Source organism: Barbus barbus, assembly GCF_936440315.1.
Source record: "Barbus barbus genome assembly, chromosome: 48".
Classification (NCBI taxonomy): Eukaryota; Metazoa; Chordata; class Actinopteri; order Cypriniformes; family Cyprinidae; genus Barbus; species Barbus barbus.
The window spans coordinates 8,296,957-8,324,096 of record NC_136726.1 but is presented as its reverse complement, the minus strand read 5'-3'; the positions used below and the strand labels follow the sequence as shown (position 1 = coordinate 8,324,096).

Here is a 27,140-nt window from a genome sequence, read left to right as displayed (position 1 = left end):
GCTATACCTGAACGGCTTCATCCCTAGCTTGCTTTTCTTCTTGTCTGCGCTGGCGTTCCTCCTGCAGCTCATTAAGCCGTTGCTCGTATTCATTTAGTTTAGCCAGAACATCGTGTCTCTTGTTCTGGGCTTCTAGAGTGTTGATGAATGCAATCTCATTCACCTAAACAAATCAATGAATTACATTTTAGTGCTGTCAAACGATTAATCGCATCCAAAATAAAAGTTTTTGTTTGTATAATGTGTGTGTGTACTGTGTATATTTATTATGTAAATATAAATACGAACACATACATGTATATATTTCAGAAAATATGTTATGTTTATATATTAAATATATTTATTTATAATATAAATTATGAATGTAAATACAGGCATATAGTATATATTTTGAAAATATATACATGTATGTGTATTTATATGGGGAAGTCATGGCCTAATGGTTAGAGAGTCGGACTCATAATCGAAAGGTTGCGGGTTCGAGTCCCCGGCCGGCAGGAATTGTAGGTGGGGGGAGTGAATGTCCAGCGCTCTCTCCACCCTCAATACCACGACTGAGGTGCCCTTGAGCAAGGCACCGAACCCCCGACTGCTCCCCGGGCGCTGCAGCATGGCTGCCCACTGCTCCGGGTGTGTGTTCACGGTGTGTGTGTGTGTGCGTGTGTGTGTGCATTTGTTCACTACTCACTGCTGTGTGTGTGCACTTGGATGTAAACATATATTATGCAAACAAAAACTTTTTTGGATGCAATTAATCGTTTGACAGCACTACTACATTTGAACATTTTTTGAAGAAAATATCCAAGTTTGCACAATAGAAATACTGATAGCAGTACAGTAACGCACTTAATCAGTTTTAGCCTCGTAAGTTTAGAACTTCTGACCTTCGCTTCCTCTTCCTGTGCTTTCTTCACGATGGCCTGGAGTTGAAGCTCTCGCTTGAATTCAGCATGAAGCAGCTTCTCGTCCATCATCCTCCTCCTCTGATCCAACAGCTCTTCTTTCCACTTCTTCACCTCCTTTTCCTGAGAGAAAAAAAGAGGGACACAAAAAGATCAAATCCTGTCAAAACAGTCTGCAGAAGTCAGACTTCTCAGGGGTGTGAATAACATATGTTAGTGGTCCACTTCAAGTGCGGATATATAAATACTCAATATTGTCTTAGATCTCACTCCTTCGACAAGAATGGAGCACAGAGTTACCAGCATCAGATGTATGAGTCTCACCAGGAGTGAATCACACTGAATGACTAAAATGGCGATAAGTGATTCTTTCAACATGTATGCGAATAGGATTTTCCCCTGCGGCCGAGGCGAAATGAGCTGTGTCTACAGGTGCTAAAGGGAAAAACATACCCTTTCCAACAGTTTCTGCAGCTTGTGGGTCTTCTCCTCTCTCAGTTTGTCTCGGAGCTGCTGGGCTTTGAGTTGCTTCTCTTCATGTTTCTTCTTCGACTCTGCAATGGTTCTGACAACAAACAGAAAAACCCATTTAATTGATTTACATGATACGCAGGTTAATTAATCACAATTAAATCACAAGCATTAAAATTCAAATTCACTAATAAATGAAGATCATTTACATTTATTGAAAGACATTACATTATTGAGGCATATAAAAGCATTACAATAGTCATTACAAAATTCGTTGCATGTCAACTTAATGATTTCTATGAAAATGGGCACAAAATATAATGTTTTAGTATAATACACTAAATTAATAAATTAAATTGACAGCTCTAAGTATAATGTTTTTACATTTGTGATTGTGCACAATGTAATTAGCATCAATACAATTACTATGAAGTGTAGGATCGCAATCGTATGGAAACGTACTTCCACCACAAAAATAAATAAATATATAAATGCATACATAAAAATACAGATAAAAAGTGACTTTATATTGATCAATTCTGACTTTATTTCTAGCAATCTGAGTTTTAAGTTGAAATCTGAAGTCCAATTTCTTTCCTCACAATAGTGAATTTACGGCACTGTTTGGACATTTGTTTTTTTTTTTATTGATGAGTTTACATCTCAAAATTCAGAGAACTGCGAGATGTAAACTCATGATTCACAATTCCCTCAATTTCCTCTTTTGAATAAAAAAGTGATTTCCTTTCAGACAATTCCGAGCTATTTCTTGGAATTCTTGGAGTTTTGAGTTAACAATTGTTGAAAATAATTATCACTTTTTTTCTTAAAACTCAGAATTGCGAGAAATAAAGAAACTTTGATTCTGAGTTAAGTTTTTTTGGGGTAATAATTGTTTTTCTTAGAATTACAGTTTACAAGAGAATTAAAGTCAGAGTTGTGAGACAAAGTTGCAAACTTTTTAGTTTCTTATTCTGTGGGAGAAACTGAATTATACACAATATCTATTTTCATGTACACAGCATAAAAAAATGAAATGCTTAATTTTTGCACCACTTATGGCAAATTTTGCAGTCTTTAAGTGTTTAAGTGAATGTAACAACAGTGCCGTAATGGTGAGTTTGGGGATAGGACTACCTTTTTTCCCTAACAACAGAAGATGGCACAAGTGTTCAAAAAAATTACTTAAATTTTTTGCAATTCTGTTCAGAAATGACACTTCAACCGGTAATACTACCATGTTTAAGACATGTTATTTTCCTAGCAAAAAAGATGTAAACTTTTAGAACAGAAACAATATTCTGTAACATTATTCTGTAACACATAGAACTATGAGACTTCGTTACCGTTTGCGTGAAGGAGAGGACAGCTTCTCATGCATGTGAATGCCATGACCCGGCGGGCGGGCCGGCTCCTCCTCCACAATGTCACCCCAGGAGGTGCTCTGACGCCAGGGCTCTCGAGCTGAACCAGGTGACGCAATATAACACATTTACAAGAAGTGTTAGACCGATATATCATACTTGTCATTTTGAGATTATCAGTATCCAGTGTTATGAGTGAAGCTTTTATGTAATTTGATTAAATGCAATTTCTGCAAAGTCTATATAACAAGCATACATTCTTCCAAAAAAAAAAAAAAAAAAACATGACAGCAAGAAAAATTAGCACTTGTTATTTTACATGAATAGAAAAAAAAGGTAAAATTAGTGTTGTCAAACGATTAATCGCATCCAAAATTTTTGGATCCAAAAATATTTACATGTATATATTTATATAATTTATATTATATATAAATAAATTTAATAAACAAATATAACATATTTTACTTGAATATATACATGCTTGTGTGTGTATTTATATATACATAATAAATGTACACAGTACACATACATGTATTATGGAAACAAAAACTTATTTTGGATGCGATTAATCGCGATTAATCGTTTGATAGTACTAGTAAAAAGTAATAGGGAAGTCAAGTCCAAGTTTAAACATTAGAAGTCAAATTTTCCAGAAAATGTTGCTTAAAATAAATATTCATTTAATTCCAGCAATTTTAGCCATTTTGTTTTGTCATTAAATAAACAATTAAGTTATAGACTTATACATACAGTTAGCAATGCAGATGCTAATCGCATCATTACCGTCATAATCAGCTAGCATCTCGCTCCAATCTAAATTCAAGCCACAACTTCCACTCCCGATACTTGCCTTTAAGAGAGCAAAATAAAAATGACGCTAAATTCAGAAAACACATAAAAGAACAAAGAAGATTGATGCTGTTGTAATTACATCAGCCGTATAAACCACTAGGATTAATTGTTGACTTACAGAGAGGTCACTCTCGTTGTCGGTCTCCAGTTCGTTGTTCTCCGCTTGAATCTCCCGCGTCAGCTGTTCCTCCTCAGCGATGGCACTTGCGATTGCCTCTTCGTTAGCTTTTTCCAGGCGGTCGGCCAGCTCTTCCTTCTTAGCCAAAACTTCAGCCATGGATTGGGGCTGACAACAGGCACAAAACACTCGCACTCAGCCACTGAAGTCACCACACCAAGCAGAGGCACAAAACGAGCCATACAGTGCCAAGTTGGCCACACCAGGCTCTTGAGTGCATGCCCAGGCAGCACAACTTCAATTAAGACATGGTGCAATCATTTCAGCACTTCATCTGAAATTAGGCTAGACTCAAATTTCTGAAATGCAACCAAATTTTAAATGCTTGGTGGAAGCCTGCACGCCACAAAAACTTCCAAATGCAAAAAATGTTGTAAGAAACTGAACAGAGATAAAATGAAATGATAATCCAGGCACACGCCATAAACACAATCAATCACAAAAACCGCGCATGGGGAAGCATAACGAAATCATGCAGCATACAACCACATTAGGGACAAGGAGATGGGAAGGAGTTTTTTTTAACAACATGTTTAAGCAATAGGGTATGAGAGCCTTTGTTGTTTTGTGAATATAGTCATGGTTAAAAGAAGAAGTTATTAGCGATTTACTGTACTCTACACACATTTGTAGTTGGCAAAATAGGTTAATTTGGAATGGTTTGCAAACAATTGTGTTGCACATGTCAAAGGTTTTAAGTAATATGACAATATACTCATGTAAATAAATATAAATAATAAGTTTATCTATATAAATGTACATAATTCATCCACATGTATAAATGTGTACATTTGTATAAATAATTTTCATATTTAATATAATATTTAATAGATTTATTTACTTAAGTAAATTTATATAAATATATTAGTTGTAATATTTTATTTGGTCCATTTAAAACAGCAGTTCTCAACGGGGGCTTAAGAAAACTAATAAGGGGGCAGCAGGATGAGAATTTAAATCAATTCATTATTGTCGATATATTAAAATACTCTTATCTAATTTAAAATGCTAAAAAATAAATTAATTTAAAACAAATCATGATGTAAACTGAAATTAATTTTTTCCCCCCAAATACAATACTTTTATTCTTCTGTCACGTGATCCATGGTCATAATAATGGCATTGCAGCTGTCACATACCTGCCACATTTGTGTTTCAAAAGAAGATATTTTGAAGAACACTGGGGTCTAAACAATTTCGCACCCCATTGACTTTCATTATAGACCAAAAATTGTATCAAAATATTTTCTTTTGTATTCCACAGGAGAAAAAAGAAAGAATGCCTATAAAGCCGATTTTTAGGTGAACTATCTCTTTAAGATGGCCAAAAACCCTGTGCAGCCCATTTCGCAAAAAGCCATCAGGTGACTCTAGTGTTCTGGAGAATAGATACCTGTTGGCAAAAAGGGTTTATTCCAATTTTAGAGTGGTAACAAAAGGGGGATTTGTTGAAGGGCACATTTTTGTTCATACATCCCTTCCACGGGTGCACCTGTGGGTCTTCATGACTCGTGATGACTGGTAAATTGCCAAAATATTTTGGAAAATGTATCCTACCCACTGCCATCAGAGGCCACAACACTTGACCCCCGCTTTCAGAACCTGACGAGTGAACAGTATGCCAAGTGCCAATTTCAGACGGCCGTGGGAGAAGATGGAGACGCCCGGAGCTGCACTGAGGTCAGTGTCAAACGTCATGCTAACGAGCATAATAAGAGGTGGATTTCTCTCAACAGCTCGCCTGCTGGTCTTAGATCTGGAGTCTAAACAGAGCTAGGCTTATCTGACCCACCCAGAGAGGTGGTGTCTGGACATCGGAAGCAATGATTCCGGATTCCGACACGACTGAGATTGTGCTCCTGTCTGGCCGTTTAAACCTCATCCATCTCCATGGGTTTTGCACAGAAGCCAACACCCGTTGAGTAATGGAAGCCGGTAGCTCACAGAAAATGCTGTGGGTCTAGCCTTAATTAACCCCTTGGAGGTTTCTCTTATAAGGACGAGACAGGAGACAAGCAGAATGGCAAAATAGGAGTCGCCGTCTCAATTCTACAGCGATTCCGTGTAAAGAAAAGCCATTTGGCATACGTCTGTGGGTCAAGTAGTTAAACCAATCAATAGTCTTGAACTTCAAGCAAAATAAGTTCAAGCAAAACATTTTGCAGCTAGTTGGTTGCTGGACAGAAATTTGATCATTGTACTTGGATTCTAATCTGGCCCTGTTCTGTGCAGAACAAAGGGTAGTTGTGAGCTGGAAGAAATTGCACCAAACTTGTTCATTTTAAAACAGGAACCTCCAAAGGAATCTTTTCATAGTTCCTTGAGAACTATTGGCAGACGTTCCTGCTTTTTTGGCGTGTTCACAGCGCAGGAACTAGGGATGTATTCTAGGAATTTAATTTGGGGGAACTAAATTAGGTCCTACTTCAGAGTAGGGGCTAAAATATTTCAATAGGAACTACCAGTGACGTATGTGTACACTGATTGGCAAAACGCATAGGAAACACCGGCTACCCAGCATTTTTAAAAAGCTTAAAATATTTACTCCATGAACATGGAAAATAGAGATAAAGGGCCAGATTATCCAAACAGGGCAAATTGGCATTAGAGCGTAATTCCATAAAAGCGCTGATGGAAAGGGAAAATTCTGCATGTGATTTACTGACAATGCACACATTAAAGTACACAGACGCAGCCAGTTCATTTCCATAATGACCAGCGCAATCTACCAAGCGCAGCGCAAATTAGTGCCTGCTTTAAGAAATGCATTTTTTGGCCGTTAAATAATGCCGCAAATACCAGTGAATTGACAAGCGCAAATATTAGTAAATCGCGTTGCGTGATTCATTTTAATACTCTTCTCCCATAAATTTTGTGTCTGAAAGGGAAACTTCTACAAACGCATATGCAATAAGGTCTGGTGCAAAAATCTCTGTGTCCATGCCTTTTCAGCGCCAATTCGTCACCGCGCATCTTTAGTAAATCCTGATAGTACTATTTTAACGTGAAAAGGCCTGGCGCAAGCTGTTAGTAAACCTGGCCCAAAAGGCATTTACCTGTTGTCTGCAGCGTTTTGTTCTTTTCTTAGCCTCGATGACAACACTGCAAGTTTCCATAGGAGATTTATTCAGATTTTCATGCTCTTTCAAATCACGGAAATTGTGCATATTGCATCTCTGTCATGACGACACAAAACAAAAACAGCTCCGATCACGGCGTCCTCCATTTACCGGTTGTTAACGTTTGTAAATGCTGTGAATAAAGACGTCGCTATCGGCCGCTTCAGAGTTCCCGCTGCAACCAGGAAACCACTTTAGGAACCACCACGCTGGCTAGTTCCCAGAACTAAGAACTATGTGGTGCGAAATTAATATAATTGATCAGATGGGCTCTGACTGTAAGAGAGATCTGCAGATGCTCTAGGAACAGCCTCTTTTGTTGCATGTGTCGTGGCACCTTCGAATCTAGCAAGATTTTGGGAGGTCAAGACTCGAAGGGAGGTCAAGGTTAATGACAGCCCATGGGGACTAAACCAGTCAAAGTGTCTGACTGGTGCAGGAGACACTTGATAAGCCTAAAATAAAAACTTGAACAACTGGTGCAACTCTCGGCAAACACTGGGCCTTCCTGTTCTCTACTCGCAGTGATAATAGTTCACCCCTGTCAGCACGCACATACATATACTTGCTGAGAGAAAGGAGGAGGGAGGGGGTAATCCTGCCTCGCCTGGAGGTTTTTGGGATTGACTTTGTTTAGGCGGCAGTCCTGACCCTGGCCTGTGTCTCTCAGCACTCACGGTTGAAAGTTCTGTGGGGTCCAGTATGCTCTCCAGTGTCATCGCTGCCAGGGGAACGTAGACTGCTGCCTCCGCCTTTGCTGACGGTGCCGTGACCTTCCACACCGACCCCTTCATCCCCTGCTCTACTTTGGCTTGCCCAGTACCCGACTCCTCTGGCTGGGAAAGGGTTACAGGGGGAGGACCTGGATCGGAATCCAATTCCGGGCACTGGGCCTGCGAAGGCGGAGAGGTAGGGGGTGGCGTGGGGTCAGAGGTGAGGGGTGGCGTGTCCTCAGAGGGGGCGCTGACACTCTGCCCTGGCTCTTCAATAATTTCTGCTGGGGGCTGTGCAATATACACACAGATGCATACACAAATATGAACACAAACATGCATGTCACAGCACTCCTTGCCACATCTGTATGACAGACCATTTGGCAGATATGAGAGCAGCAAGAAAACAAACAGAACTAAAGAAACACAGCATGCTAAATAATTAAACGATATCATGCATTTCAAAACAAACATGTAGCATACCAAGAACTGTATGATCAAACCACAAACATGCAAACAAATCATTTTGAGTCACTAGTCTCAACTACATTCTCTGTTGTAATTGTACAGCAATTGTACAGGCTGCTTAAAAAATAAGCAACTTAATTTGGCTGCTTCCTAATAAATGTTGGCAAAATTCTAGGAAAGCATCAAACGCTCTTTGGAGAAGACAACACCACATTGCACTGTAACAAGTTAAGCGGAAACATCAAGATTGCCGATGAATGTTTTATTTAATGCTAAATGATGTGAAATTTTATGCCCACTGGCAAATTGTGAAATTAAGTAAGCAACAGGCCAACGACAAACTCGTTGAAATCAATTATGGGTCAAGTCTTGTACTATTTGTAAGAGATGCTGCCTGCATAGAGCGTTTCAAATGTGTCACTAATGATGTTTTATTTCAGAGAGGGTGCTCTTTTGAGCCTATGCAGGAAGTAGGTAGCATTGGCAGTTCACTAGGATTTGCAACAGAAATATTGGCTTCGGCATATTGTCCAAATGTAACCTAGGACATTGTATCATCAATATTTAATAAATCTCATTAAATCTGATAAACATGTACAAAATCGATGCTTGTACACTTGATACTGCCCTGTCTGGACAGTGGACAGTGTATCTATGAACACACTGTGACCAAACAAAAACATTCTGATGTTACAGACCCTTCATATCTATGCCTGGGCTCTAAATAATTAATAAAGGGAAGCAGGTTGATGTCAGTACCTCAATGACGGAGGTCTTTTCCGTCTCTTGGCTCTGCTCTTGGGGTACAGGTTGCTCCCTCACCTCTTGAGATTTTTCCTGAGGTGAGGGCTGGATGCGCTGGTTCTCCTTGTCGCTGTCATCTTTGGGGCTTACATGGGCCAGAACGGGGGCCACCTTAGCCACCATGGTGTTGGAGCGTGGCCTCATGGAGCGCCCACGCTGCACGGTCTCCCAGCCCTCTGCATCTTTCTTTGCTAAGGATTGATGGATACCAATACATACATAAACACAGAAATACTTATACATCTGGTTTTGAAAACAAATGACTGTCAATAGTGAAGATCCGTTCACCTGGTTTTTCAGCAGGGATGTTGACACTTTGGCTAGGGACAGGAAGGGACTGGGAACACTTGACTCGGTCAGCCCAGCTTGGTCCAGTGTGGGAAAGACGTGCCACAGCCAAAGTGGGAGGGGGACCACTGTAAACACACACAAGCCATTTAAACCAGAGGTCTAAGATTCAAATTCCCAGATGGACAGTAGCCAGGTGGTGTTATTAATCACCAGTTGCACAATTACAATAGATACAAAAGTTTTACAGGCATTAACTATATTGTTAAATAGTCCCCGTCTATGGGTAGCCATCACAAATGCTCCAACTATGCATCGTTGCACTGGGCTTCCTCAAACACTGGGAACTAAAATGGAAACTTCAGACCGAGGGCTCTCCGTCTTGATCAATATCCATTTCCTGTGGCGTCCAATTACAGCATAATACAGACATGGATGCCCGTGCTTCAGCAGTCTTTAACCACACTTAGATCTGCACCCCCCACAGTCTCAAGCACAGGCCTGAGGAAAACCCGGCAAAAATCGCATTAAACAAAACGCTTAGGCTGTTGCAGATCGATTCCCCTTCTCCTCCCAGCCTCTGCCAGACGGGCGTAGTCTTTCCGGTCTCATAGTGAGGCCAAGATATGTATCATATCTGCCATTGATTTCTCCATCTGAGCATTCAGTGGCATTTTAATCGCATTATCAATTGCCTTCCCTTCACGCTATCAGTAGAAAAAAAACACCTAATGCCTCATGTCTTGCTCCTCTGTTAGGAGTTGAAAGTCGCCACAGTTTGCCAACAGAGACAACAGTGTCAATTAGCATGCTGTGAGCAGGGATAATGGGTTGAGGGCAGATTCAAACAGATACACTATGTCTGAAATTGCAAGTAAACCTTGGTAAAATAAAAATAAAAAAGGACCCCTCCAGGTTAAAAAGTTGATGTAAAAAAAATAAAAATACAGGATATTTACTACATTTTCCAAACAATTAATATTATGCAAGTAGAAAAATTCTGATTCGATACATTGGACATCATTTATCAGTTTTGCTATAATAGCAAATTATATAATACAAATTAAATATAGCTCCTATACAGTAATATTTTACCTATAAACCACATTATTAGCTTTATTTTTTCACAATGGGTATCTACTGGAAAAATACTAAGCATATTAGAATAAACAAGAGCTACGATTGGAGAGGAAGTACTTGTGAGTACATGAGGGAAATGTTTTTGAGTGATCCTGGGTGTGATGGATGTAACTGGATTGGCCTACCCAAAATTGAGGGCACGGCGAACGCCAGGTGATGGAACAATACGGTCTGACGAGGGGCTGGACATTACATGTCGCCCTGGTGACATCTTTCGAACTTCCCAAGCCAAAGACGTAGGCCTGCGGGAACAGGATGAAACATTCAAAGAAAGGTACTGATTCAAAACAGAATCAAAACATATAAAAATCATTTTAAAAAATCCCCAAAATATTTAATAAACAGACATGCAGGGGGCCAGGGCATGCTTACATGCTTCTAAAGGATGCACATTCAAATTCTGCAGAAATGTACAGGGCTTTCTAAGGAGTACTTTACAGTTTGACACACAACTTAAAAGCTCTTTTTATACCATAATCAATGTACCGGTGCTGTGGTCACTTACTCATTACACAAAGGGGTGAGACCATAAAATAGTGAATCAACACAAATTACTCATTGATCAGGCTGAAAGCAGGGTTTGTGTACATGGTGAAATAAACTATTTATATAATTTAACTAGCTGTATATAAAAACAACAGAAGTCTATGGAATGTGCCCATTTAGATAGCAAGCATATTATCACCTGTTCTGAGCGTCTGTTTTTTCCAGCTTTTCCTGTAGCTGGATCCAGTCGATTAGAGCTTTGAAATCTCGGACGTAGTTATCCAACATCATCAGCACCTCCTGGGGGGAAAAGTATGTGTGCTGTCAGTTCTGAAAGCCTCAATGAGATAAGGGAGAATTACATGCAACTCCGATATTTGCTTAAGCACCGACCAACAATCAAAAGGCAAAGTCTTCTAAACTGAAAAGGATGTGCTTGCAAAAACCTGGCAAAACTTGCTCCAATCTTGGTCCTGGAGGGTCACTGTCCTGCAGAATTTAGCTTCAACCTCGACACACCTGAACCAGCTAATCAAAGTTTTAAAGATCACTAGAAACTTCCAGGCAGGTGTGTTGGGGCAAGCTGGAACTAAACTATGCAGGACATTGGCCCACCAGGATTGGACAGGACACCCCTGATCTATGAGCTATCAAAATGTTAAAGGTGGCACCAAATTTCTTAAGTTGTCAACATCAAGGCAAAGTAATTTCAGTAGAACCCCCCCCAAACACATAGAATTTAATACAGAACATCTCTAAATCATCCATCGCTACTTTCTCTCCTCAGAATTCAGGCCTGTTCACCTCACTGATAAAGCTGTAACCCCAGAGACCTGATCCATGCAAGAGGGCCAGATCGGCCCCCCACCCTAACATCTCTTTTGTGGCATGTCTGAAGAAACAATGAGCAGGGCCCCAGCTGAGACCCCGGCAGAATCCAGTGAACTCTGGTAAGCAGAATCCCGTACGATCCCCCGATTCTTGTTCACACTGAGGAGCTGGTGTAAACCAACACCCTGTTGTCTGTACTAAAAAGTGGGCATCTGTAGCTACTGGAGCACATCTCACCCCCCCAACCCAACCCAACCAAAAGGAGCACTCCATTCACAAATGCCAGGAGTGGACAAAAAGAAAAGGATGAGGACGAAAGAAAAGGGAAAAAGAGTGCTGCTGTTCTTTCCCGCCTCAGTGGTCTTCCACAAGAGGTGCGGCTGAAATTACCAATTAGCTTTGCAAAAGGGGGCTGGCAAATCTGATTGGGGCTGTAATCATTTCTAGTTACTGGCAAAGAGTGTGCAGCAAATTACGAAATGTTCATTGTCTATCCGATATTTGATCTAGGAGTGCCGTAGGGACGCTGGGGAATCCCTTTGCTCCAACAAAGACGCTAGAGAGTCGCAAAGCCTTGCCACAACACAGATTAGAACAGGTCTACAACCCTAGACCTACCACGGGCTCTTAAGATTACAAAAAACCTGCATGCGATTCTTAAATCTGCCAGAAACTGTCAAGATCAATCTTAATTTGAATGCTTGTATGGTTTCCAACAAACCTATTAATGAAGCAGTAGGTCCTGTAAAATTTGCATTTTGTAGTGTTTAGAGTCACTTCTGCGGCACTAAAGTGGAGTGCATGTGAAACTGATCCTGCAGATTCAATCCCTTGCGAGTATGCAGGGTCTTCTTCACTTGTCTGATGCAGTTTCAACTGCGATCCAGTTGCCGTGCATGACAATGTGTTGACACCTGTATCACAATGTGCATTATATTGTGAGGTAGTCAGGAACACCCAGACCTCCTGTTTGTTGAGATACAGTTCAGTTGCATTCAAAATGAGTCTGTGGTGTGACTGATGATCTGGATTAAATGGGTGACGGTAGGCGATGCTGTGAAACAGGCGTGTGTGTGTTTGCGTGATTGATGGACGGTAATGAGGGAGTGGCAATTGTGAGGAGAGGTCCACAGTGCTTTTAGTTAATAGGGGAGTCAGGCCCAGTGAAAGATGTGTCCAGCAGCAGGCCTGTTGATTAGGGCTAGTTAACAACACCAGGGCATGGTGGAGGACGATACTGGCCCATAATGCAACAGCTAAGGGAAAACAAGTTAAGCTAAGTGCCCTTACAAAAAAAAAATCACTTTAGAAGAAGAGGAACAAGACGTATATGACACTTGATTGGAGAATGCTTAATGTGGTAACATTTTAACTCAGTCATTTGGTCAGATGAAAAATTAAATGACCCCTCAAACCCCCCAAAACAATTATGAGTTATTCTACTTCTCTCGTTTTCATAGACGCATTCACACAAGCGAAAGGATAGTTGTCTCGTGCATGGCCTGATGTGACATAAATCAGGCCTGAGACGAGGGAGAGGCCTGATAAGAACTAATTAGTCCTCTGGGCTGTGGGTTAAAGATGTGGGCGTTACTTGAATATGAGAATAAATCAGCCACTCGACCGAATCATGAACCAGTCAACACTGGCAGAGGATAAAGAATCAGAGACAGGTGAATTTGGGTGCTGGGAAACAAACAGGTTTTTGTTTTACACTGAATAACATTTATGAATAAACAAATATATTTATTGCAAATGCTGTACTTAATAGTTGTTCAAATAAAAATAGTTGTTAATTTTATATATGTTTTTTCCATCACCTCTGAAACAACTTCTTGTTCCCTTTTCTGCTGAAGTCATGTAGGTGGGAAAAACCAACATTAACCAATAACGTCACAGCCTAAGGTTATAATCTAATAACTTGCGATGGATAAAATTAAAGTGCTGCTCATGTTACTTTCCATTGAATATTGTGCTTAGTTGCATTTTGCAAATGCATTTGCAAACATTTTAAATGTTTTGCATTTTATGCAAGATTCTGTTGTTGATCATATTCTAAATTTTACGCAATTATGCAACACACACACAAAAAAAAGTGCTGGTAAATGCACTTGACAAAGTGCTGAAACATAGATTTATATCTTTATAAAGGAGCATTTATGTGGGCTTCAACAGCTCCAAGGGACATTTTCCTACTGTAGGCCTACAGTCGGTCATCAAACAATCCTCTACTGTCACATGGCAGTGAACTACAGGTCTGTAGCAGAGCATGGACACATACACAAACTCAGACCAAAGGGCCAGGAAGTGTGAACAGACCCACCGGACATGGAAACACAGCGGCCAGATAGTTTACGCACATTCGCACAGGTCAGCTGTCAACAAGGTAACCACAAAGGAGGCCGGTTAGCTTCGAGTGGTTGGCCGAACCCTGCTCAGCATAATTCTAGATTACACGTCAATCGATAAATCAGAGCCAGCAGTGTAGAGAGTGGACGATGGGCCCAAATACAGCCCGGCGCCATACCTGCCAGGGTAAACACAGTGAGTGCCCCGACATGGGCTCTGCCAACCAAAGCTAACAGAGTTCAAACGAATGTTTGCCGACACCGGTCTCAAGACCAAACCGGACACAAAAACACTGTTGATCAACTTGAAGTGACAAATCGTTATTGCGATCGTTGCGTGCTAAAAGGTTATTGGTCATAGTGGCTGACTGTAGTACATGTTTTGCAATCAGCTTTTTGCTTTTACTAAAACTAAACAAAGAACCTGAAGTGGAAAAAGTTTTGGGACGTCACCTAGACCTCGTACCCTGAGCCCCCCTGATTGCCCACACGGAAGGAGTGGGGCAGGGGGCCCTTTGTTTACACATGTCATCCATCTCCACTCCCTCCAGAAAGGCCCTGGAGAGGTGCAGTGATAATTCTCTCACCAAACCCCTCTCTGACACAAACCAGAAAACAAAAGGAATGCGAGGAGGAGGAGGCGGCAGAGGAAGAACATCACCACAACGCTTCACTCCCTCTAGTGGTCAGAGTGCAAAAGCAGCCACTTCAAAGCTATAAAATAATAATAAAAAAAATAAAAAAAAATTACAAAAATGTGTACATTAAAATTATATTTTAATTTAAATAAAAATTATAGAGTTATAAATCTATAATATGTGACCCTGGACCACAAAACCATAAGTCATAAGCAGCACAGATATATTTGTAGCCAATAATACATAGTATGGGTCAAAATGATTGATTTTTCTTTTATGCCAAGAATCATTAGGATATTAAGTAAATATCATATTTTGCTAATTTCCTACTGTAAATATATCAAAACTTCATTTTGATTAGTAATATGCATTGCTAAGAACTTCATTTGGACAACAAGTTGATTTTCTCGATATTTAGAATTTTTTGCACCCTCAGAATCCAGATTTTCAAATTGTTGCATCTCAGCCAAATATTGTCCTATACATCAATGGAAAGCATATTTATTCGGCTATGATGTATAAATCTCAATTTTGAAAAATTGACCCTTATGACTGGTTTTGTGGTCCAGGGTAAAAATTAACAGTTGTTGTTGATGGTATGTGGGTCATATATAATCATACCCTGCACTCCACCACACTCTGGTCGGATTCACAGGTGACATAGATCTCATCCACTGCTCTCCGTAGATTATCGAACAGGAAGGCCCAATATCGTGCTCGGAGGTCCACCTTCCGTGGCAGTCTAGTCTTAGTGGGGCTCTTCTCGGGTCCTTTGTCCAGTATCGACCCAGGTGCGTTTTTGCAGTCCAGTGCTGAGTTCTGTAAAGAGCAGATGTGATTGCATGTTTTAAATGGTCTAGATACCTCGGTTTGACTGAATGAACTCCATTTGCCATTAACTTTACGAGCTAACGGCTGTTTTAACAATCAGTGTGTGCTGCTTATATAAACACTGAGGTCAAATTATGGAAGAATTGAAATTAGACCCCATAAATATAATGTTCAAATAAAAGGTCTCTGGCGCCCCCTCGTGTTTAACATGAGTAAAAGCTTTCCAGTTCAAAGCTTCCTGGTTAAATTATCACTTTTTTTGAAGGATGCAAAGAAGCATTTTCTTTTGATTTAGACCTGTTTGTTTATTTTCATACTGGCCAACTCATGTTTCAGGTTATTTTTATTTTTTGTTTTGCCCGGTTCCAGATTTGTTGTAGATGCAAATAGAGACATTATACAGGTACATCTCAAAAAATTTGAATAATCGTGAAAAAGGTCAATATTTTGTCACTCATTTCAGAAAGTGAAACCCATATATTACATAGATTCATTACACAGAGTGAAATAGCCTTTATTTCTTGAAATTTTGATGATTATGGCTTACAGATAACGAAAACCCAAAATTCAGTGTCTCAGAAAATTTGAATATTACATAAGGTCAATAAAAAAAGGGTATTTTAAACAGAAATGCCAGGCTTCTGAAAAGTATGTTCATTTCTATGCACTCAATACTTGGTTGGGCCTCTTTTGCATGAATTACTGCATCAATGCAGCGTGGCATGGAGCCAATCAGCCTGTGGCACTGCTCAGGTCTAATGGAAGCCCAGGTTGCTTTGATAGCGGCCTTCAGGTCATCTGCATTGTTGGGTCTGGTGTCTCTCATCTTCCTCTTGACAATACATTCAGGTCAGGCGAGTTTGCTGGCCAATCAAGCACAGTAACACCATGGTCATTGAACCAGCTTTTGGTATCTTTGGCAGTGTGGGCAGGTGCCAAATCCTGCTGGAAAATTAAATCAGTATCTCCATAAAGCCTGTCAGCAGAAGGAAGCATGAAGTGCTCTAAAATTTCCTGGTAGATGGCTGCGTTGACTGTGGACTTCAGAAAACACAGTGGACCATCACCAGCAGATGACATGGCAGCCCAAATCATCACTGACTGTGGAAACTTCACACTGGACTTCAAGCAACATGGATTCTGTGCCTCTCCACTCTTCCTCCAGACTCTGGGACCTTGATTTCCAAATGAAATGCAAAATTTACTTTCATCTGAAAAGAGGACTTTGGACCACTGAGCAACAGTCCAGTTCTTTTTCTCCACAGCCCAGGTAAGACGCTTCTGATGTTGTCTCTGGTTCAGAAGTGGCTTGGTAGCCCTTTTCCTGAAGACGTCTGAGCGTGGTGACTCTTGATGCACTGACTCCAGCTTCAGTCCACTCCTTGTGAAGCTCTCACAAGTGTTTGAATCAGCTTTGCTTGACAGTATTCTCAAGCTTGCGGTCATCCCTGTTGCTTGTGCACCTTTTCCTACCCAATTTCTTCCTTCCAGTCAACTTTGCATTTAATATGCTTTGATACAGCACTCTGTAAACAGCCACCCCTTTCAGTAATGACCCTCTGTGACTTACCCTCTTTGTGGAGGGCATCAATGATTGTCTTCTGGATTATTGCCAAGTCAGCAGTCTTCCCCATTATTGTGGTTTCAAAGAACAAGAGATACCCGGAATTTATACTGTAGGGATGGTCGTTTAATCGAAACTCAAATGTAAATATTGTAATATTTTGAGATACTGATTTTTGACTTTCATGAGCTGTAAGCTCTAATCATCATAATTAAAACAAAAAAACTTTTGAAATGTTTTACTTTACATGTAATGAATCTTAAATATATGAAAGTTTCACTTTTTGAAATAAGTTACAAGAAAAAACTTTCACGATATTCTAATTTTTTAGATGTACCTGTATAATGAAAAGAAGCGTATTGTATGGTAGTAGTATTTTCAGTTACTTTAGGTTTTCATAAAAGATTCAGAAACGATAAACCATCTTTTTACAAATGAGTCACACCTGTTTTTTGTTCCTGTGGAGCCCAGAGTTGATTCGTTGAGCTCTTGCATTGCTGTTACCGTGATTCTTCGATTTAGCTGCATGTGAACAGAAGAACACAATACAGTTAATAGGCAGATAAATATTGCATTACTTTATATGTCCAGAGCACTCCACCTAACAAATTTAAAATGGGTGACATCAGAGCATTTATTGTAAAACTGAAAACCTGAAAAAACTTTCCGATTCTGAAATGAAACAATGCTCTCTATGAATTTAAGTCAGGAATACTAAAACATTTTAAACATTTTGCAATTTTAAAATAGTTTTTTACTCCCATTATGAGGTTACATCACTATGTAGCATACTAGCAATTTAAATGTTTGTAATTACATCACGCACGCTATTTAAAAAAAAAAAAAAAAACATAGCCATTGTAAATACCACTGGCACGAAAAAAAAGGGTTATTTTAAGCATGTTTTAGGATCACTAAGATCCCTCCACCCCATTAACATTACTGCAATGCAAATAAATAAATAAAAATAAGTTTTAAATCAAATAAAAATAAGTAAATCAAAATATAATACAATAATTAAATACAAATTTTTATTATTTAGTTATTTTTAATATTATCTTATTAATAAAATAATATTTTTATATTGATTGTTTTGTTATTTTTTTTAATTAAATTAAATAATTACATACATATGATTAATTAAATATATAATAAACATTATGATAGATATATATATATATATTAGTGCTGTCAAATGATTAATCACGATCAATCGCATCCAAAATAAAAGTTTTTGTTTACATAATATATGTGTAATACAAACACATGCATGTATGTATTTAAGAAAAATATGTTATGTTTATATATTAAATATATTTATATATAAAGAATATAAATATATACACATATATATACACACACGTAAACATTTGCAAAATATATACTGTATGCGTGTGGATTTATATATACACATACATATATATACACATATATCGTTTGACAGCACTAATATATATATAAAATTATTAATAATTTTTTTTACACTATATAATAAAGTAATTTACATCAGGGTAGTATTTTTTTTTACACGGTTTTATTCACGCTTAAAGTTATCTTTAGCCAGTCCTTGCATTCATAAAGTATCTCTGACTATTAGAACTGATCTGGGATCAGTGCCTGTTTTGTGTTTTCACTATAAGAACCGGATCAGCTTTCTGTAGTCATCTAGGATCAGCCTCGTCTAGTCAACATAATCCTCTTTATCAGGATATGAGGGGCCAAAACTGATTCTCAATCAGCACTTCTAACTATTAAGTGTACACTTAGGGTTACAACCCTGATCCAGAAACGGTCATTGTGCATGATGAATGCAGGCACTGGTGAGTAGTGTTCACTCGGACATAACACATACTGCAGTCCCAAACTAACAAAAGACTCCTGTGGTGACCTGTCAGCGCTGACAGTGAAACAGAGGATCTGGGTCAGCTTACACACACACACACACACACACACACACACACACACAGACAAAGAGTGGACTGTAACTCCAGGTACAAGAGAGGGGATGACAGATTTGGAGCACTTGTTCATCGCCCACATTTGCTTTGCAAATGGATGCTCTTTACAAAGCTGGATGCATTTTAAGTTGGTAGCCTGATGGGCGATGAACCGCGTGGGATGTGAGACTGTTTATGACTGCAAGAAAGAGCAATCATGTATCGAGTATCATGTATATTATTTTATTTATTTTTAAATACGTTTATTCAAAAATGACAGTAAAGACACTGCTACAGAATATTTTGATTTCAAATAAATGTTTTGGATATCTTTTTTTAATTCATTATAGAATCCAGAAGAAAAAAAATGTATTAGGGTTTCCACAAAAATATTAGGCAGCAACACAACTGTTATCAACAGTGATAATAATAATAAATGTTTCTTGAACAGCATATTAAAATGATTTCTGAAGGATCATGTGACACTGAAGACTAAAGTAATGATGTTGAAAATTAAGCTTTGATCACATGAATAAATTACATTTTAAAATCTAAAAAATAGAAAGCAGTTATTTTAAATTGTAATAATATTTCACAATTTTACTGTATTTTTGATTAAATAATTGCAGCCTTGGTGAGCATAAGAGAAAAAAAAAATCTTACTGACCCCAAACTTTTGATTGGCAGAGTTTATAAAATCTGCTAATTGTTCTTCATAAAAAAAATCTTGGATATCACAGGCATTTCAACAATTATTTTATGTTTTTTCCCCCCTTATTTACGATAAAATGCAATGCAGATGTCAAGACTTATTATATGTGTGCATGAGTGTATCTGAATGGATCTAACCCTCTTCTTCCTTGCTCTCCACTGGGACACTCCATGCGATGAGGTTTCGAGCAGCCCGGCCTTCTTCTGCCACGATCTTCCGCACCTTGTCATGGCTGTTGGACCGCTGGAAAGAGGCCTGTTGCAAAGAGAAAAAAAGTGTAACTAGGGGGAAAACATTTAGTTTCTTCATGGGAACAGATTTGGAGAAATTTAACATTGCATCACTTGTTCACAAATGGATCCTCTGCAGTGAATGGGTGCCGTCAGAATGGCAGTCCAAACAGCTGATAAAAACACCACAATAATCCACAAGTAATCAACACCCCTCCAGTCCATCAGTTAATGTCCTGTGAAGTGAAAAGCTGAATGTTTATAAGAAAAAATCCATCATTAATGCACTTTAACTGTAAACCATTGCCTCTGCCCAATCCATAATCCATAATGATGTTTCTTCCTGTAAAAAAGTGCAACACTTCTTGAAGGAATATTATGGATAGAGGACTAGTAATTTAGCTCCATAAAACATTGTTTGATGGAGGGGTATGGATTACTGTGATGTTTTTAAATCAGCTGTTTGGACTCTGACGGCACCCATTCACTGCAGAGGATCCATTGGTCAGCAAATTATGTAATGCTACATTTCTCCAAATCTATTTTTATGAAAAAAACTCTTTAGTATCTTGGATGGACTGAGAACTTAATGGATGTTAAGCAAATTCTCTTTCTTTTTTTGGGGTGAACTATTCCTTTAAAGGCTTATTCACACATTTTTAGAGCAACTTCTTATACTCAAGGAAACAAGTAAAAACTTCTGTACGGACACTAAACTTCGTAAAATTTCACAAACATATCCTGCTTTTTCCAGATTGTCCATGAATATGAGAAACCCGAGGCTACCCATGAACTTGTGAATCAAATACACTTGAATTTATATAGGACATTGTTCACATAAACAGGGCAGAAAAAAAAAAAAGTGTGAGCTATAAAGTGGCCACAGAAGATATCCAAGTGCTTGTCCTTTTCATTATAACATCCACAGACAGAAGCAATGCTCTTAGCAACTGGCAAGAGTGAGCTTACTCAACTTACTTGTCCAAGATATAAGGACATTAACCATTAATTCACACCTTCTTTCTTGTCACCTTATATGACTTGCAAGTGGTGATAATATAAGCACGTGATGCCAAGATCACTGGTTACTCACCGTCATGTCAACAGCACCAGTGGGAAGACAAACAGTGGTATGTTTATTGCACTCCATTTACACATGGATCCTCAACTGAGATGGTTTCTGTCTTTTGAAAGCTGTCGCCTATTTGTGCACTTACAATGGAGCCAATTCGTAAACGTTAAAATGCTGAATATTTCAAAACTATAGCCACAAGGCGTTAAAATTATGCACACTGACACAATTTTAATGTGAAAAAACGCTTACTAACCTCCTCTGACTAAAATTACATCCAATGTAACAATTATGGCCAAAAAAACAAAAATACCATTTTCGGCCGATATTTTTCAGTGGCCGAAATACCAGGGCATGCATCCCTAATTTTATAATGTGGGCATGGCACTCAAAAATGAATGTGCTCTTGTAATCAATAGTGGGGTGGGGTTTAACTGGGGAATTTTCACCAATTTTCACTGATTCAGAAGATGAAGACTTTGATTAAAAAAGTAAAAAAAAAAAAAATAAAAAAAAAAAAAAGTAAAAGAGGAAACTATATATCAACAAATTGTTCACAATCAGATCTATAACATGCATTTACTTAATTTTCAATTCACGCCAACTTTAAAGAAAACGAAGGACAAATAAAAAAACCCTGAGGTAATCGACTTTATGCCACAAATGCTAACATTACAGCTTAAAGGCCCGTTCACACCTGGAATGATAATTATAAAGATACCTATATTGGCGTCCACACCAGCGGACGCTACCTCTTTAAATTCTTGAGCTTGTGACAGCAGGATTGATTATGATTGAAAAAAAAAATCATTCTGAAAGTGATTCCAACAACTTTGTTTCTCTGTGCCTTTATCGTTATAGTTGTGGTGTGGATTCTGCTAGTCTTTTAGACGCATTTTTTAGACGCATTTTATTTTAAGGTCCAAATCTCACAATTAACTTACTACTAACCATGACGTTTGCCTCAAACTCCTATTGCTGCTTAATAGTTAGCTAGATTTAGGTATAAGTTTAGGTATGGGGTAGGATTAAGGGATCTACAATATCTTCACGCAGAACAAAGCATTAATATATACTTTGTAAGTAGTAATAAACAGCCAATATGCTAGTAATATGCATGATAGTTAATAGTGATAATTGGTCCTTAAAATAAAGTGTCAAAAATAGATTAGTTGACTTGACTTTATCCATTTTAATTTAAAACCAATGCTTTCAGTATTTCAATTTTGTCTGTACATTAAATTTAATCACTCTGGATAGTGTGTTACACTCCTTTGATACATTATTGAATATAATCTTAAAAATATATAATTTGGCATACAGCTAATTATTCTGTTGTTTGTTGGTCATATTCCAGCGATATGCAAATGCAAAGCTGCTCTGTCTGACACATTCCCTCACAAAGAGGAATATTTCATCAGGCTCACTGGTTTTTGCACATGCATAAACATTTTATGGTCCTCCCCAGCCACTCTCTCATGTCCTCAGGGTTAAAACACACAACTGACCTACTTAACCAATGACAACAGCCCTCATTACACAGCTTTACTCTCTAGAGGTCTGGAAATAAGCATGAATGAGGCTTTGAGATTGCGAAACAAACAATTTTTGCAATTCAAAAAAGATGCAAGTAAATTAACTTGTTGCCTGTCAGCACGGTGTTTGGATGGTAAATATTTAGTCTGGGTTTCCCAGGCTTCTGGCAGCTAACTGGCAAAGGAAGGCCTGAGTCTACATTTGCATCTCGGCAGAAGGGGGGTGGGGGGTGGGTGGGGCTGTTTCCGATTTGGCAGCCGTCAGTGCAAAATACCCAAGGTAAACATGAGAAGGGTGCATCTGATCTCAGGTCAGCGCTCCATGCATGCGTGAGACGAATCGAGCTAATCACCTAATCACCAGCAGGCCCCTTGACACCCGAGGTCACTGGAGTTAGATCTAACCAAGCCCCTCAGAACTGCAAAACAAGGACGTCCAGCTACAAAGAACTGCTTTACAGAGCAGCAAGGATAGAGTTTCAAGCGCATCTAAGCAGCAAGAATGATGGGAAGAGGAAAGCAGGTACGTACAGAGTAGAAGTAGAGTCTGTAAGCAGGTTCCTCATCCATATCCGGCCCTGACATGCTCCCAAATTTGTTTATGGCAACCTGTTTTCCCCCTTAACCAGCATCTCCGCTGCACGAACGGCCTGTCATCATCATTTGACAGCTGGACCAAAAATAGCCCTGTGGTTGAGCGTGAGTCCTGCAAACTCGTAGAGTAGATGCCTCTGCCAATCAGCAGCACAGACTTCTTGTCCTGGCCATAAGGACCATCTTTCTGCAACGTCTCGGCTGCACAGCGACTCTGCCGCTACTGTTTTGCTGTCTTAGTTGTGGCTAAGTCACCCTCCACAGCTTGGCAGAGTATCGTGCAGAGCTCCTCTCTCTCTGTGCAGTCATGTGCACATGACAGGCCGCCCACTCGTCCAGCATGTGCTGGAGGCGGCAGGGCTGTGTGTGTCAGCGCCGAAGACTCAACGTCCGATTGGAGCTCGGCGGTGCATAACTTACACCGGGGATATAGATGTAAATAGAGATGTGGAACAGACACAGCTGCGAGGATGAAAGGGTGCAAAAATATCTACGGTCTGAAGACTAAAAGATATTCGGTATGTAATATTTACATTTTTATAAACTAATTCTCTATTTTTAATGTTACTATCATATGTGCATTAAAGCTTAAATAAATACACAGCTTTTTCAACTGATCCAAGTCAATCTTGTTAATCTGTCATTGATCGGAATAGTGTTGTCAAAAGACCCGGTACTTCGGTACCAAGTCGGTACTAAAAAAATGAAAACGTCACGGTACCATGTTTTTTTTAAGTACCGGTGGTACGGAGTACCCGGTCAACCCGGTTCTTGACGCGTACGGCCCTATGATTTCCACGATGCAGAAAACGCGGACGGAATCTCGGAATCCAGTCATAAAAACTGAATTTACAGTTTAACGCGGAATGTCACGGAATTTGTCAAAGTTTGGATGAATTAATCAAAAGCAGGTCATTACACTTAAATCAAATCGCGATATAGACTAGTATCTGTAAATATTAAGCCGCAAAAGTCGATTCAAATATGAATCCTGCATGTTCTGCGGATCTCGGTGTGAATGAATGAATGGCAGAGACACGCGTTCTTGTTTACTACATACACTGAAGCACGTAACGCTCGCGGTCTCAATGAGGACATAAAGTGAAAGAGAAGTAAATAAAGTAAATACATGAACAATATCTCCAAAACTGATCTGAGAGTCACTTTACGAGCAGTTTACCATTTCATTTGAGTAAAACCAGCGTCATATCATATACACACAGAAATGTAAAGGGATTCACTGCAACCCGTCAAAATAAACGTTTATCTTAAAGACATTGTGCCAGAAAAATATATTACTATTATTTAGTAGAATGTATGTGATACTATTACTACGGTTGAAAAAATTTATAATTTTTTCACACAACATTTCTTCCATATTTTAATTTTAATAGTAAATCCCCTTAATTTACAAAAAATTAAATGTGTTTAAATTTCATTAATTAAAAAGACAAATTAAATTTGGGTGAAACTTGTTGACTGTTTTTCATACTTTTTGTTTCATACAATTTTAAATAAGTATAAAGAATGGCTTTGATTTTTGTACATTTTATTTTTGTTTGACTTTATTAATAAAAAGTGTGTTTTTTTAATTAGCATGTTTTTGTGTTTTGCTTTGGTACCGAAATTGGTATAGAGAAGCGTGGATCGTGGTACTGGTATCGTACCGAATACTGACATTTTGGTACTGTGACAACACTAGATCTGAAAAGAAAATGAGTAAGTGTACTTGGAAGAAAACAGTTTGTTGGTTGATAAATAACTGGCTATGGTAATTTGCTCTCAAATATTAAACAAACGCAACACTTTTGCATGGTTATTTACACTCTAGGCATAAGTGTGCATTAATATGCATACTTATGTTTAAAAAAAACATGGTGATGTACTAAAATAGTTTAATGTCTCTTAACAAATCATGACATTTCTTTGAGGACGTCATTGATTTTCCAAACTCTTTCAGGCCTGGAACACACAATTATAAACTTCCATAGTTTCTGAATTAGGAATTCTAAATGAACGAAAGGACAAATATCAAATTCATGGCTACTACTACTCTGGCACTGCACCTTTGTCTAAACAAGCAAAAACACAAACCTTGTTCCACAGACAATATTTGCCATAACTCTTTCCAATTTTGTAAAAACAACATTATAGATCAATTAATTCAACAAACTGCTGCCCGATATCAGGTTCTGTTTCCATGTTCAAGTATTAATTAAGCAGCTGTATAATAAGCAAGATAAAATAATTGCAATTGCAGTATATATTTTTCCTTTAAATATTTTTGTGTTTTGTTATTACCGATTTACTCATTTTATTTTTATTATCTGTGCCTTGTGTTGTCACTGTGGAACCTTCTGTCATCAAAACAAATTCCTCGTATGTAACCATACCTGTCAATAAAGCGTTTTCTGATTCTGATTCTAAATGCTATGTTGAATTATATTAGATACGTAGTAATGTTATTGACACGTAAATGTTATGTACTGTACTGTTATGTTATTGTCATGTTAATATGATGTATTTTTACTATAATGGTACACTGCATTGTTACTGTTATGTCATGCTGTGTAAATACTATATTGCTGTTAATTTGTCATGTTCATGTGAGATACTTTTAAGTTATGTTTTCTTGAGTGTTACTGTTATGTCATGTAATGGTGGCATTTGTGTTGTGTATCTGTGAGATTGATTATGTTCTGACAAATTGTGATTGCTTACAATACCCTGATTATCTGAAGTGACTGAAACCTTTCAGGTCACAATAACACACAGAACGTAATCCCTCAAAAAATACACCTTGGAAATACACTCTCTTGCCTCAGGCGTTTAAGCATATGTACTCTATAACGGTCCAGAATTACAACACAATCCATGTGAATGCATCACATCTGCACAAACTCCTATGTGACCCTGGAGCACAAGACCAGTCTTAAATCTCTGGGGTTTATTTGTAGCAATAGCCAATACATCGTATGGGTCAAAATTATTTTTCTTTTATGCCAAAAATCATTAAGTAAAGATAAAGTACCATGGAGATATTTTGAAATTTTCATGCCATAGACATATCAAATTTTAATTTTTGATTAGTAATATGCATTGCTAAGGACTTCATTTGGACAACGTTAAAAGCGATTTTCTCAATATTTCGATTTTTTTTTGGCAGATTCCAAATTTAATCCAGTTGTATCTCGGCCAAATATTGTCCTACCCTAACAAATTTATTCAGCTTTCAGATGATGTATAAATCTCAATTTCAATAAAATGACCCTTATTTTGTGGTCCAGGGTTACATTTACAGTTAAATACACTACTGCCTGTAGTGTTAACAACAAGAAGCGTTCAGAATAACAGCAGGCATCAAAACTTTACCACTGTTTTGTATTTTAGCAACAATAACTGTGATATTTTGAGGGGAAAGTACTGTCACCATAGTAACTCTGTTAGGGTCATGCTCTAGCACCCAAACTGACAGCTGAACGCACTTCAACAGAGCCCTTATGATCCCCAAATAATGCTGTCTAGATAGGCATCTTGCTATGTTTTGAGACGGCTGTTGTTTGTTACCTTTAGGGCGATGTTGATGGGCGTATTCCTGCCTTTCCCTCCTCCGTGAGATGATCCAGAGCTGTTGCTGGCCGATCTGTCTCTAGCATCCCCGCTCTGAGCCGGCCTCAGCCCAAGCCTGTGCTGCTGAGCCCCGCCACGCCGGCGCCCGTCCTTCGACATGAGCCCGCCGTCAAACGAGCGACTTTGAGCAGACGTGAACTTCGCAACCAGACGGCGAGAAATTAAACAGGCCTCCTCTTCTTTTAAACTGAACAGTCACGGATCACAAAGAGCGCGGGAAAGAGTGTGACGCCGCCAGCTGGACTGGAGGACTGGACTGATATCACCATGGTAACCACAGTCACAGTTCCCACCAAAACACCAGTCTAGTTGTTGTTCATAAATAATGCATAATTTGAAATGATTGGTGCTATTTTTCGATAATAGAGAGATCATGTCAGAAAGTAGAATAAAAATTAACACACTTTATGCATGTCAAATGCATGATGTAACA

At 38.7% G+C, this 27,140-nt stretch overlaps 1 protein-coding gene across 4 annotated transcripts in view; it reads right to left on the bottom strand.

Annotated features, from left to right (window-relative positions):
- The window catches only part of scaper (S-phase cyclin A-associated protein in the ER), a gene marked incomplete at its 5' end in the record, with an annotated part of 111,865 nt that extends 84,954 nt beyond the window's left edge, over positions 1-26,911 (bottom strand). Inside the window, 15 exons of one of the 4 annotated variants that reach the window (XM_079411396.1) lie at positions 8-163; positions 885-1,025; positions 1,356-1,467; positions 2,720-2,837; positions 3,521-3,587; positions 3,708-3,875; positions 7,564-7,890; positions 8,827-9,062; positions 9,160-9,287; positions 10,425-10,541; positions 10,985-11,085; positions 15,224-15,421; positions 17,443-17,519; positions 19,784-19,901; positions 26,645-26,911. In XM_079411396.1, coding sequence (XP_079267522.1) covers positions 8-163; positions 885-1,025; positions 1,356-1,467; positions 2,720-2,837; positions 3,521-3,587; positions 3,708-3,875; positions 7,564-7,890; positions 8,827-9,062; positions 9,160-9,287; positions 10,425-10,541; positions 10,985-11,085; positions 15,224-15,421; positions 17,443-17,519; positions 19,784-19,901; positions 26,645-26,806 — 2,226 coding nt within the window. Of the gene's footprint in view, positions 1-7; positions 164-884; positions 1,026-1,355; positions 1,468-2,719; positions 2,838-3,520; positions 3,588-3,707; positions 3,876-7,563; positions 7,891-8,826; positions 9,063-9,159; positions 9,288-10,424; positions 10,542-10,984; positions 11,086-15,223; positions 15,422-17,442; positions 17,520-19,783; positions 19,902-23,014; positions 23,379-26,644 lie in introns of those variants that run through there. The other 3 variants (XM_079411397.1, XM_079411398.1, XM_079411399.1) reach the window with 3 other exon arrangements.
- Positions 26,912-27,140: the final 229 nt, after the last annotated feature.